The sequence below is a fragment of the Miniopterus natalensis genome, chromosome 11, assembly GCF_054644295.1.
Source record: "Miniopterus natalensis isolate mMinNat1 chromosome 11, mMinNat1.hap1, whole genome shotgun sequence".
NCBI lineage: Eukaryota > Metazoa > Chordata > Mammalia > Chiroptera > Miniopteridae > Miniopterus > Miniopterus natalensis.
In genome coordinates, this window is record NC_142091.1 from 20,313,451 (window position 1) to 20,327,064 (window position 13,614).

A 13,614-nucleotide genomic window follows, 5' to 3' on the forward strand; every position below is an offset into this window, starting at 1 on the left:
CTTCTTTGGAATGATAATCAGGATTGCTCATGGTTGGATACTTCCAAAATTAGAAGAGTTTCCCCGAAGTAATAATTGCCTACACACTACTGAAAATGGAGCCCACACCCTATTCCCTCCCTTCCTTTTTTCCTCCCTTCCTGTTTGTCACTCCTTCTTGAGATTTCTCATTTCTGATATAGAAAGCATTTGAGTAACAAAAGATGAAACAGGAGAAAACACTAAAACACATTTAAAAGATTTAATAAAAATTATGGTAGGATATCAGAGGTCAAAATATCAGTGTTTTTGATGTCACAACATGGATTTTGCAGGTTGCTTTAAATCATCTTCAACAGCTATTTCTTAATATAAGAACTATGTTTGAGTTAGTTGGTCTCTTAGTTGCATATGATTCTTGTTTTTAATGAATCACTTCCCTTACCTTCACCAGGTCACTGTGAACTTTTGCATTTTGTTTATTGCTGTACAATACTGAGCAGGAAAGATAGTTACACCCTGAAAGATGGTAATATATCTTCTAATTTAGGTGTTCCGCTTCTAACTTTTTTCCTTCAAAAAACATTTTTGTGTAATGACTCACAAAAAGTTTTTCTGAAATGAATACAACTCTGTGTTTTGCATTTGTGGTAAAAATGCTAAACTATTATAAAGATAACGAACTCTTTCGAAAATAAGTAGCTTTCTACATAAAGGAATGATTAAATGCATACTTATGTTTGCTGACATTTTTTAAAGCTGCAGACTATTTTTATAGGGTTGTTATTTATTTTATTTTGGTAGAGAGCCATATCCTCAAATTGTAAAAGGTTATGTTAGAAATCCAGTTTCCCTCCTACCTTCTCCTCCATCCTAGATTCACCCCCAATTCTCTTGTCAAAGAGAATAACTTTTGGGGCTACAGAGTATGGGTTATGTAATAAAGTTTTGTGTTTGTTTTTTTTTCTCCTCTTATACTTGAAGCCAACAAAGCCTCAATTCCTTTTCTGAAGTATCCCCAAATTCTTGAACTTGGGACACTCAAAAATCCCTTTTTTGGAGAGTAGAAGCTTAGTCTCTGCCTTTAATTACTAAAAAAACTGAAATTATCTGCTGTCCCTTTAATGCCACCTACCTCTTTAGATTTCTCACAGCCCTCCTCTTAGGAGCATCTCCTTTTCTACCCAGTCCCTTTGAGTCAGCACCCATGAGAGACAGTACTTGTCACACTGCTCCCCCAGTTCCTGGCATTGACGCCCACAGCCTGGTCACTGCCTGACTGTCCTCCCTGACTGCTGTCCCCCACACCCTGAGTGAGGACACTCCTTAGCATCTACATTCTCCCTTCTTTGCTTAAAGCTGCTGCTGTAGGGTTTGTTGGAGCATGGTCCCAATGGACTCATCCCAGCAACATCTTTTCGCTAATTCAGAGCAATAACATGTAACTAGACATAATTTCTGACAGCTAATGTCGGGATAATTGCCTGTGAATCCACCCAAACCACAGCAATTCTTCTTATGACCCTCATGAAAAAGGATTTGCACCGTTCTTTAATTATCTTCTGATCTTTATACTCTATTTCCTCATACGATTCCCAGAAAGCCTTCTGCCCTCCTGACTGCCATAAAACTTCAGTTTAATATCCAACATAACCTTCCTTTACTTCTAGGCGACAGGTCCAGCATTATCATGTGAACACTTTGTGTCATCCAGTATAAAATATGTTTGCCAGAAATGAAAACAAATAGCAGAAAGGCCATGGCAACGTAAACAGCACTCATTTCAGAACATGATCCAGAATTAGTAAGCATTATTATTTTAGTCTGTCTAATAGCTTTACCTACGTACGCATTTACCTGTTTGCTCAGTTTTTTCCCATCTCAACCCTTTATTCAGTTTCCTTATTTTTAAAATAAATTGTTTTACAGTTCCTTCCGTAGAAATTTGTTAATAATAAACTCATTTTTTTCCCACTGAAAATACCTTTTCTCCCCCAGTAATAACCTCTGCATGTTGCCTCTATATATTCCACATGTCTTCTTTTCTCTACTCACTCTAATTTTAATTCTTGTATACTCCCTTTGATGATTTTTCTCAAGAACCTCAAGGTCTGAACTTCATGTCACTAGTTTAATTTTTTATACTTAGAGTTAATCTTTTTATTCTTTAAGTTTTTAAATCTATAATGGCTCTATTTCTTTATTTTTAAATTTTGTCTCTCCCTCCTCTCATTCTATCTTATGTTTTGTAATTTATTTCAACTCTTATTTGATTTTGTTTCTCTTTAATTTCTTGAAACTGAGATGCCACTTAATCATTGAAACACAGTGAAAGGATTGCTTAAGTCCATTTCCTAGAAACATTCTTCCTCCAACTTGTATTCATCTGATTTTTGCATTTATCTTCCTAAAAATACTTTTGCTTAACTTCCATACAATATGCTTGCCATTTATTACACATTTAAGTCTATGTAATTCTACCTCGGCTTGCCATTTGACTAAGTAATTATTAGCTGGTTCCCTTTGGCTTCCTTCCTGGTTTGGTTATCCCCATATAATCTGAGCTGGAAAACTTGAAATCCCAGCTATTTGGTTTGCTGTGGAAGAGAGAGAAATGGTGGGTGGCGATGTAAATGCAGCTTTGGTGAAAGTTGTCAACTAAAGTTTTTAGGCTTATGCGAACACTAAATATTTGTCTATTGAAGGAGACATGTTGTTTCCATATCTTGGCTATTGTAAATAATGCTGCAGTGAACAAAGGGATGCATATATTCTTGCAAATTAGTGTATTGGGTTTTTCCCAATAAATATCCGGAAGTGGAGTTGTGGGGTCATATGGCAGTTTCATTTTTAATTTTTTGAGTTACCATAGTGGCTGCCCCAATTTATAATCCACCTTTAGTGCATAATGGTTCCCTTTTTTCCACATCCACTCCAACACTTGTTGTTTTTTGCTTTATCGATGATAGGTGTGTGATGACATCTCATTGTTATATTTTGCATTTTTCTGATGATTGGTGATGTTGAGCATCTTTTCATATGTCTGTTGGTCATCTGTATGTACTCTTTGGACAAATGTCTATTCAGGTCGTTTGCCCATTTTTTTAATCAGGTTGTTTGGTTTTTTACTGTTGTATGAGTTCTTATATATTTTGGATATTAATCCCAATCAAATGTAACTTTGGCAAATATTTTCTCCCATTCAGTAGGTTGTCTTTTCATTTTGTTGATGGTTTCCTTCGCTGTTCAAAACCATTTTAGTTTGATGTAGACTAATTTATTATTTGTTTTGTTTTCTTTGACTGGGGAAACATACCCAAAAAGATACTGCAGAGAGCTCGGGGGAGGGGGGGGAGGAGAGTCGTGGAGGGATTTCAGCAAAAAAGAGGAAAAAAAGAGAGAAGTCACGGACATGTACAACAGCGTGGTGATTGGGGGGCGGTGGAAGAAGGCATACAGGGGATAAATGGTGATGGAAAAAATAAAAAAGATATTGCTAAGACTCATGTCAAAGTGTTTATTGCCTACATTTTCTTCTAGGAGTTTTATGGTTTCAGGTCTTACATTTAAGTCTTTAATTCATTTTGAATTTATTTTTTTTGTATATCATGTAAGAAAGTGGTCTAGGTTCATTTTTTGCCAACATCAGTTTTCCCAGCACCATTTATTGAAGAGACAGTCTTTATCTCATTGCATGGTCTTGCCTCCTCTGTCATAGATGAATTGACAATACAGGTGTGGGTTTATTTCTGAGCTCTCTACTCTGTTCCATTGATCTATGAGTTTGTTTTTATGCCAGTATATCATGCTCTTTTGATTATTATAGCTTTGTAGTATAGTTTGATACCAAGTAGCGTGATACCTCCAACTTCATTCTTTTTTATCAAGATTGCTTTGGCTACTCAGGATCTTTTTGTGGTTCCATATAAATTTTAGGATTTGTATTTGTTCTAGTTCTGTGAAAAATGCCATTGGTATTTTGATAGGGATTGCTTTGAATTTATAGGTTGCTTTGGATAGTATGACATTTTAATGATGTTAATTACTCCTATTCATGAGCACAGTCTACGATTCCATTTATTTGTATCTTTCTTGATTTCTTTCTTCCATGTCTTATAGTTTGCCAAGTACAGGTCTTTTACCTCTTTGGTTAAATTTATTCCTAGGTATTTGATTCTTTTTGATGCAACTGTAAATAGGATTATTTTCTTAATTTCTCTTTTTAATAATTTGTTGTTTGTATATAAAAATGAAACCAATTTATGAATATTTATTTTGTATTCCTCTATCATTTATAAGTTCTAATAGTTATTTTGGTGGAATCTTTAGTGTTCTCTCTGTATATTATCATGTCATCTGCAAATAATGACAGTTTTACTTCTTCCTTTCCTATTTGGATGCTTTATGTTTCTTGTCCAATTGTTGTACCTAGGGCTTCCAATACTTTATTGAATAAAAGTGGTGAAAGCGGACATCGTTGTCTTGTTCCTGATCTTAAAGAAAAAGCTCTCAGCTTTTCCCCATTGAGTATGATGTTAGCTGTGGGTGTGTCATATTTGGCCTTCATTATGTTGAGCTTGGTTTCCTATATCCCCACTTTGCAGAAAGTTTTTATTATAAATGAATTTTGGATTTTATCAAATGCTTTTTCTGCATCTTTGTTATGATCATATGATTTTTATGCTACATTTTGTTTAATTGGTGTGTCACTTCAATTGATTTGTGGATATTGAACTAACCTTGCATGTCAGGAAATCACACTTGATCATGGTGTATGAATTTCTTAATGTATTGACTAATTCAGTTGGTTAATATTTTGTTGAGGATTTTCACATCTATGTTCATCACTGATATTGGCCTAAAATTTTCTCTTTTTGTAGTGTCCTTGTTTGGTTTTGATATGAGGGTAATGCTGGCCTTGTAAACTGAGTTTGGGAGCCTTTCCACCTCTTCAATTTTCTGGAATAGTTTAAGAAAGATAGGTGTTAATTCTACTTCGAATGTTTGGTAAAATTCACCTATTAAGCTGTCTGGTCCAGGACTTTTGTTTGTTGGGAGTGTTTTGATTACTGGTTTGATTTTGTCAGTAATCAGTCTGTTTAGATTTTCTGTTTCTTCTTGATTCAGTCTTGTTCTTTAGTTTTGAAAGTTTTTTTTTAACTTTATAGAAATAGTAACATATGATATGTATATTTCTGCAATTTGATCTTACTTGCCAAACATTGTGTGTTCTTTCACTCTGATGTATATTATTCTGCCTTATTAATTTTTACTACATTAATTGCACTATATTACTCCATCCTATGAATATCTATCATTCATTTATTCTCATGTTGATGGACATTTGTTTCCACTTTGAGAGCTAGTACATATATAGTGCAGCTGTGAACATTCTTCCACGTTTCCTTCTGCGCATGTGTGAGAGTTTCTGCAGGTATGGTATACACCCAGATGTAGAATTGCTGATTGTAACATATGATCATCTTGGCTTTACTAGACAATGCCAAATTGTGTTCAAAGTAGTTGTACCAGTTATTTTACACTCCACAACAGTTCTGTGTGAAAGTTGCTATATTATGTGTCCTTGCCATTTGGGGTAGGCAGTATTTCATTGTGTTCTTAATTTACATTTCTCTGGTTACTAATGAGATATTTTTGTATTTCTGTTGTGTATTTATATTTTTCTTCCTTTGTGAAATGTCTTTGCATGCTTTTTCTTTCTGATTTGTAGGAATACTTTGTATATTCTGGATATTTATGTTGCAAATATCTAATTAGAGAATGAGAAAGAACAGCCTATAGGATAAAGGGATATTTGGGCATAAATCTAAATGAAATGAGGGAGCAAGCCATGCAGATATCTAGGGAAAGCTCATTTTAGATAAGGTAAATAGTGTAAAGGCCCTGAGGCAGGAACACACTCAACAAGTTCCAAGAACAACATGTGGGTCCATGTGGACAGAGCAAGGGGAAGGATGTAAGAGAGACTATATTCTATGTAGACTCTGTCTCTACAAGATTATGTTGGGTCTTGTAGGACTTGGTAAAGAATGTGGATTTTATTCTAAGTATAATGACAAGACATTGAGAGCATTGAACAAGAAGTGACATAATCTGACTTAAGTTTTAAAGGCTCACTCAGCTGGAAAGAGAATAGACTATAGAGATGCAATGATGTAAACTGGGAAACCAGACAGCACCTGTTGGAATAGTCCAACTATAATGATGTGGCTGAAATTATGGTGGAAGCAGTGGCCGTGGGAAAGGGATTAGATTTGGGTTATATGTTTATGGTAGTCCACCAGGATTTGCTCATCAGTTGGATATAAGGTAAGAGAATAAGTGAGGTATCAAGGATGCCTGTAGAGTTTTGGGCCAGAGCAGATGTGTAAATGGAGTTGTAAAACTGGAATCTGTAGTTTTGGGGCCAGTGCATCAAAGTTTTGCTCTAAACAATATTAAGTGTGAGGGATTTATTAGACATACAAGTGGAGAAACTGAGCAGGAAGTTGGATAGTTGAGTCCAGAGTTCTCAGAAAAAGTTGAGGCAGGAGTTATAAATTTGTTAATTATCTATATCTAGATCATATTAAAGGTGTGCAACTAGATGGAAACAGCTAGAAAAAGAGTGTAGATACCTAAGAGAAGTCTAAGGGTTGGGCTCTGGGCTCTTCAAGATTTAGAAGTTAAGAAGATGAAAAGAGCTGGCCAGGAAGACTGAAAGAGTAGCCAGAAGAGTGAGTTATGTGAAGCCCAGCATTAGTGAGTGTGTACTGTATGCCAAGCACTGTACCAGTACTTCACGCACTATCTTATTTACGCTAATGGTGGTATTGAGAGGTAAATGCCCTATTTAAAAGATGAGTAGACTGATACCTGGACAAGCAAAGTTATTCATCCCAGGTATAAAGCTGTTAAATAACAGGCTTCATATTCAGATATGGCCAACCCAAATAGCCATTATATCTCTTAAGATGTATTTTTGAAAGACCAAACTGATAGTCATTGAGAGGTATAGTGTAGAGGTGTCAAGATGGTAACAATTTTAACACTTTAGGAAAACATCTCTTAATAATACTTTTTTTTTTTTTCATTTTTAACATAATTCTCCTGGTGTGCAGTTTTCCTTTGACTTACATCACTTGATTTGCTCCAAAAGAATCAATAGCCTGCAGATTTGGAGAAATAAAAGCTATTTGAAGGGGCAGCAGTGTTTTTCCCAATCATACTATTTAATTTTGCCCTATTCTCTCAAATCACTATCTCATTACACACGTTTTACTCATAGTGCGTACCACTGTTTGATATTATCTTACTCTTTATTTTTTTATGGGTCTTCTTCATCTGCTCCTCAGAATATAAACTCCATGAAAGCAGGTACCTTATCTGATTATTCACTGTTGTAGTTTCAGAACCTTAAACTGTGCCTGGTACGTAAAACCTCTCATAAATGTTTTGTGAATGAGTAAAAGAAAAAAATAAAGGACAATAGCCTTTGATTAACATCTCTGCTCTGGCATTTATTAGCTTCACAAACTTGGCCAATTGCTTAGTCTCTATAAACCTATTGCTCCTCTTTAAAATGGAAATGGTAATATTTATCTCAAAGGGTTGTGCTGCAAGTTAAATGAGATAAGATAGATATGTAAATGGCCTGGTTCAATATTAATTCACCTTTCAACCTTGTTTTTATCAGGTATTCTCTCTTTTCACTGGAACTCATGAAAAGACTGCATCACAAGCAGAAATGTGAATACTTGCTGTATTAATTCAGGCTGCACTTTACGTAGTCAGCACACTAGGAGATTGTCTTGGAATTTATTTTGGGTATAAGACTCTCCCAAGACTGATCAAAGTATAAAACACTTGCTCTGGTGTTCAAAGAGATTCCAGGATTTCATAGTATAGTCAAATCCTGATAAAAGTAGAACTGGAAGAGCATGAAAAAGAGAAATTGGAAAAAAGAGGTTAAAGTAAATTGGAAAGAAATCATTTTAGAGATATTATTGGAGAGAAAGCTAGGGGGAGGTGTATGTCATATTTTCTGTTAATCATAGTACTTTAGGATTGGAAGAACCTTAAAACACATTTAGCTCAATCTTTGTGCCCTTGCCTATATCTCTTTTCCAGAATCCCACCAAATGAAATGCAGTCCATTCCTGAAACCCCGAGCTCTGTAATCTAACACGAGGCATGCCATCTTCTCTACTCTTCATTTTCTCAATCTACAAATAGAGTTAATAATACCTACCTTTCAACACTGTTAAGAGGCTAACTGACACAAATGTAAAATTCCCGGCATATAATAGATACTCCATAAATGTTACTTTAATTGTTTTTTCAATTTTGTCTAGAAATTTATTAGATATAATTAATCTTTTATAGTAGAGGATCTGGACAAAGTAAAAATAGTTATTTAAACTTTTTATTTGCCCTGGTCTAGCAGCTTTTATTTCTCTTAAAATTCCCATAGTCTCCAAATGTTACTTCCCTTCCCTCTAGTGATTCATTCCTTTCCCAGGGAGCCCAACTGTAAACAGTTCTGAATCATTTTTGTGTATTGACCTTGGCATTTGTTTTCCTGTCACCTACAGGTTCCAGCTCAAATCCTTGGGAAATTTATAGCAAATGTAATCGTTTTGTTTATGGAGGTACCTGAGCTCAGAATTCACAAAGGCAATGATTAGAGAGACTGGGCAGGTAAAATAATTGGGTAGAGTAGAAAGACTGGAGAAAACTGACCAATGGCCTACTACCAGTTTGTGGTGGGAACTGGGGCACTTTGGAGTGCCCGTGTGCCATTCAAAAGCAGCAGCTGCAGCTCAGCTCCAACAGATTACTGCCATCTAACCAATTCAGAGATGTTTTCATAACTTTGGAAAGCATTGTATGGGCCAAACAAAATATGTCTGTGGGCCAGATCAGGCATTAGAGCCATCAGATTGCAACCTCTATTTAGATAATTGCAAATAGTTACCATGCTTCTCACTCTTTTCTCCTGGATAACAAGCACAGCCACTTCATATTGTTAAGCAGCCTATGCCTGGAATAGGAGCAGGTGGGGGCTGAAATCCAGCCTGTCCTCTGATCACCAAGACTTTCTCTAATTCACCCCAAGGCCCAGATGAACATCCTGGTCTCCTTTGTGACACAGATTTTCTACTCATCTCAACATCGGGCTTTTTTCTTCCTAACACATCACAATTCATCAAAGTAAAAATTCTAGAAATTGTCTAGAAATACAAATGTGGCCTGATCAGCACAGGGAATAGACTTTCTCTTCCCTTAATTTAGAAAAGAGATGATTAATTTTGGGTTCTTAGATCTCATAGTAGTCCCTATATTGATTTCAAAGCATTTAAAGGAAACTATAAACCCACTTAAGATTGTATACAAGATTTTGTGGGGGTTGCATATGTATATGCGTATTTTTAAACAGATTCTTAAAGGAATAAAACCCTTAAGAAGATTCAGCATCTGTTAAAGACTTTCAACTAATGTAGCCTGTAGCATTAGCTTTTGGGAGGCAGTCCTGCCAGAATATTGACCAATACTGAGCTTAGTCTCTGCTAAAAGCCATTTGTCTTTTCATATATGTTACTTGCTGCAAAACTCCATAACCCCCTACTGGATACTGTTGTAATTACCTGCACTGCACTAACCCAATTAATGCTGGTATAATTAATTCTTTAATCTCAGTCTGAGACCTAACAATTTTACTTATTCAGTGTTATTTTACTAGCTTGATGCTAAAACCTGTAATGTTATGGTTCTGAGATTTAAGAAAAATAATACTCTGCCAAAAGATTCAGCTGATATGTATTTACATTAACTTTTTTTTTTTCTTCTCTGTAGGTCGAAAGTTTAAAAAGTTCAATAAAGTCAGAGTTATGAGAGCACTGGATGCTGTCGCTCTCCCACAGCCAGTGGGCATTCCAAGCGAAAGTCAAGCCCTAAGCCAGAGAATCACTTTTTCACCAACCCAAGATTTACAATTGGTCCCCTCGCTGATCAACCTGCTAATGAGCATTGAACCAGACATGGTCTACGCAGGATATGACAACTCCAAACCGGACACCTCTAGTGCTTTGCTGACAAGTCTTAATCAACTAGGCGAGAGACAACTTCTTTCAGTAGTCAAGTGGTCTAAATCACTGCCAGGTAAGAATCATTTCTAAATAGTAGGAAGTAATAAAAATTTTACTGTGTTGATTTTTAAATAAAATAAAAGTCTGTGCAGTAAATTATAATGTAAACAGCAGGTTATAGTATGTGTTTCAACAGTTCAAAGTATTAAGGATCCTAGATTATGTGCTATTTGTCTAGGACCCTACTATGTTCTATGGAAATACAAAAGATGTAGATAACACTCTAATTCTTATTAATGAGTCAAGAATTACATACATCAAACAGGTAAAAAACAGCATAAGTTTTTGTGTTCAACCATAGACATCATAGTAGTTCAGAGAAGGACAAATTGACCATCTTCGTAAAAATGTATAGTTCATTCCAAACCCTCATTTGATCAAACTCAGTTGGTTGAAAATAAAACTGAAAAGATCTATTATATAACAAATCAAAATAGTATTCAGAGTACAGCAGGATATCCACAGGTAATTGAGAAACAAAATTGTTAAACATAAATAAATAATTTTGACAGAGAGAAATGAACCCCCCCCCCAGTCATTATTTTCCCTAATTTATAGGTGACAGAATTTAAACCGTATCATCACGAAAGGATTTCAGTTATGGAAGCTGTTTTTGCTACCTCAGACCACTTTACAGGAGCTAAGAGGTTGAATTACAAGGATGCAGTTCTCAGTTGGCTAAATCTTATACTGCAGAGCCAGGAGAATATGTGGGTAGCAATTGCTTGTGGAGGTGTTAATCCCATAATTAGAAATAGAACTTTATTAAAATTACATTCTCTTTACACTAATAATATCCTTATACTCCTTTATGCTAATTTATTTTTCTACTACCTGATCAAGAATTAAACATATTATGTCATTTTAGTCTACAATCAAATTCAATAGCCTTTTAAAATATAATTTCTTCCCAATTTGCCTTAATATATTTCTCAGTTATTATTCTACAAGAAAAGGTTGAAATACAATAAATGACTTGTTACTGAAAATTCAAGTTTACATGAAACATAAGGAAAAAACAGACTCCTGGTTGTTGAATATCTTTTAAAAAATATATGTTGAGAAAAGTTAATAAAATTTACTTCAAATGGAGATAAAGTAACTTTATAGAAAAAAATTAAATGCCTGGGTTTTTATTAGCTTTGGTCTTGCTGAAAGGCCTTGGACATGTATTTTTTTTTTTTTTTTATTAAGCCCTAAATATTTAAAACTTACAGTAAAGTAGTTATCAAATTTGATAGATCTTTATTAAATATTACAATATAATTAACTTTTTCTGTTTAAAAATAAGTGTTTAAATGTATGTTTAAAATTTCTCAGTTTTTCTGTTATTTAGAAAATGTGACTTCTTTGATTTACGTTAATATAGCTTATATTTCTTTTGTTTGTATTTTGGAAGTTCTTTACTGTTTAAAAAGATTCTTCTATCAGCAAAGTAAGAAAATAACCAACTCTAAATTAGAAGATAATTTTTATTCACTTTTGATAAAAACTGAGTTTCAAAAAGTTGAAACCCTGTTATCTGCCAAGATTTTTAACCCCTGCACACCCTCGAAAAGAATGAGAGGAAATTTTTACATTGAATTTGGTAGCAGCTTTTTTATTGTAAAATGTAGTTCATGTATAAGTCAATAGGAATGATGGCATCACCCATATTACATGTACAGTTTCCATTAACTGTACAATAAGGAAAGCATCAAGATTATGAAAGTATTGTGTGCTGCATGATTTTTTAAACAGTATTTGCGTAGCCTGCATTCTGGGAGTAACTCGAATGAATGATGACAGTGGTTAATGAACCAGAGCGAAAGGACTTGGATAAAGTAATGTGATATCATTAGCTTCTCAAGACTTTTCAGCTGATTTTAAACCAGAGTTCAGGTTGTATTCACTTGATTCACTTAGTAAATGTTTGGTGCAGACCTGCTGTTTGCAAAACCTAGCAATTAAAACTGGTGTTAGAAACAGAAGCCAGGAGCCTGTGCTCCTGGTGTGAATGTATTTTGATAGAGCACATCCTAGCACCTGGTCATCGGTTTTGCACATAAGAGAAGCTTATTTTATCCAGGCAGTCACGTTTTTTTCTTTTATCTTTTAATGGTAGTTGACATACAATATTAAATTAATTCATGTGTACAACATAGTGATTAGGCGTTTATATACCTTATGAACTGATCATCACAATATGTCTAGTACCCATCTGACAGCATACACAGTTATTACAATATTATTGACTATATTCCCTATGTAGTACTTTACATCCCTTGACTAATTTTATAACTGGCAGTTTGTGCTTCTTAATCTCTTTCAAGTTTTTCAACCTTCCCCACACCTTCCTATCTAGCAACTATCAGTTTGTTCTCTGTATCTATGAGTTTGTGTTTTGTTTTGTTTGTTCATTTATTTTAGATTCCACATATGAGTGAAATTATATGGTGTGTGTTTTTTTCTGTTCGACTTACTTCACTTAACATAATAGCCCCTAGGTCTATGTATCCATATTGCCACAAATGGCAGTATTTCATTTTTTCTTATGACTGAGTAGTATTCCATTGTATATATGCACCACATCTTCTTTATACATTCATCTAATGATGGACACTTAGGTTGTTTCCAGATCTTGGCTATTGTAAATAATGCTGCAGTGAACACAGCATTATGGAATTGCTGGGCCATATGGTAATTCTATTAATTAGATTTATTCCTAGGTATTTATTCTTTATGATGCAATTGTAAATAGGATTTTCGTAATTTCTCTTTCTAATAGTTCATTTTTATTATGTAAAGACACAACCAATATTAATTTTTGAATATTAATTTTGTGTCCTGTATTTTACTGAACTTATTAATTGTAATAGTTTTTGTGTGGAATCTTTAGGTGTTTTTTTTAATATAGTATCATGTCACCTGTAAATAGTGATAGTTTTACCTATTCCTTTTCAATCTGATGCCTTTTATTTCTTTTCCTTTCTAATACTGTGGCTAGGACACCAATATTATATAAAAAATGGTGAGAGAGGGCATAAGTATCTAGTTCCTAATCTTAAAGAAAAAGCTTTCAGCTTTCACTCTTGAGTATCATGTTACCTCTGGGTTTGTCATACATGGCTTTATTATATTGAGGAATATTTTCTTTATTCCCACTTTGCTGTGTGTTTTTTATCATAAATAGAGTTGTATTTTGTCAAATGCTTTTTCTGCATCTTGATATGATCATATGGTTTTAATCTTGTATTTTGTTTATGTGGTGTATCATGTAAATTGATTTGTGGATATTGAACCCACCTTGCATCCTGGAATAAATCTCTCTTGATCATAGCGTATGATCTTTTTAATGCATTGCTACATTTGGTTTGCTAATATTCTGTTGAGGAATTTTGCATCTATGTTCATCAGGTATGTATATATATATATATATATTTTGTAATGTCTTTATCTGGTTTTGGTATCAAGGTAATGCTGGACTTGTAGAATGAGTTTGAGAGCC

General features: G+C 34.4%; 1 protein-coding gene across 2 annotated transcripts in view; it reads left to right on the forward strand.

Moving 5' to 3' along the window:
* The window catches only part of PGR (progesterone receptor), a 79,002-nt gene that overhangs the window by 36,068 nt on the left and 29,320 nt on the right, over positions 1-13,614 (forward strand). The window contains exon 4 of one of the 2 annotated variants that reach the window (XM_087822191.1): positions 9,835-10,140. The exons of the other annotated variant lie outside the window; for it this stretch is intronic. Coding sequence (XP_087678317.1) covers positions 9,835-10,140 — 306 coding nt within the window. The remainder of the gene's footprint in view (positions 1-9,834; positions 10,141-13,614) is intronic. 2 annotated transcript variants of the gene reach the window in all.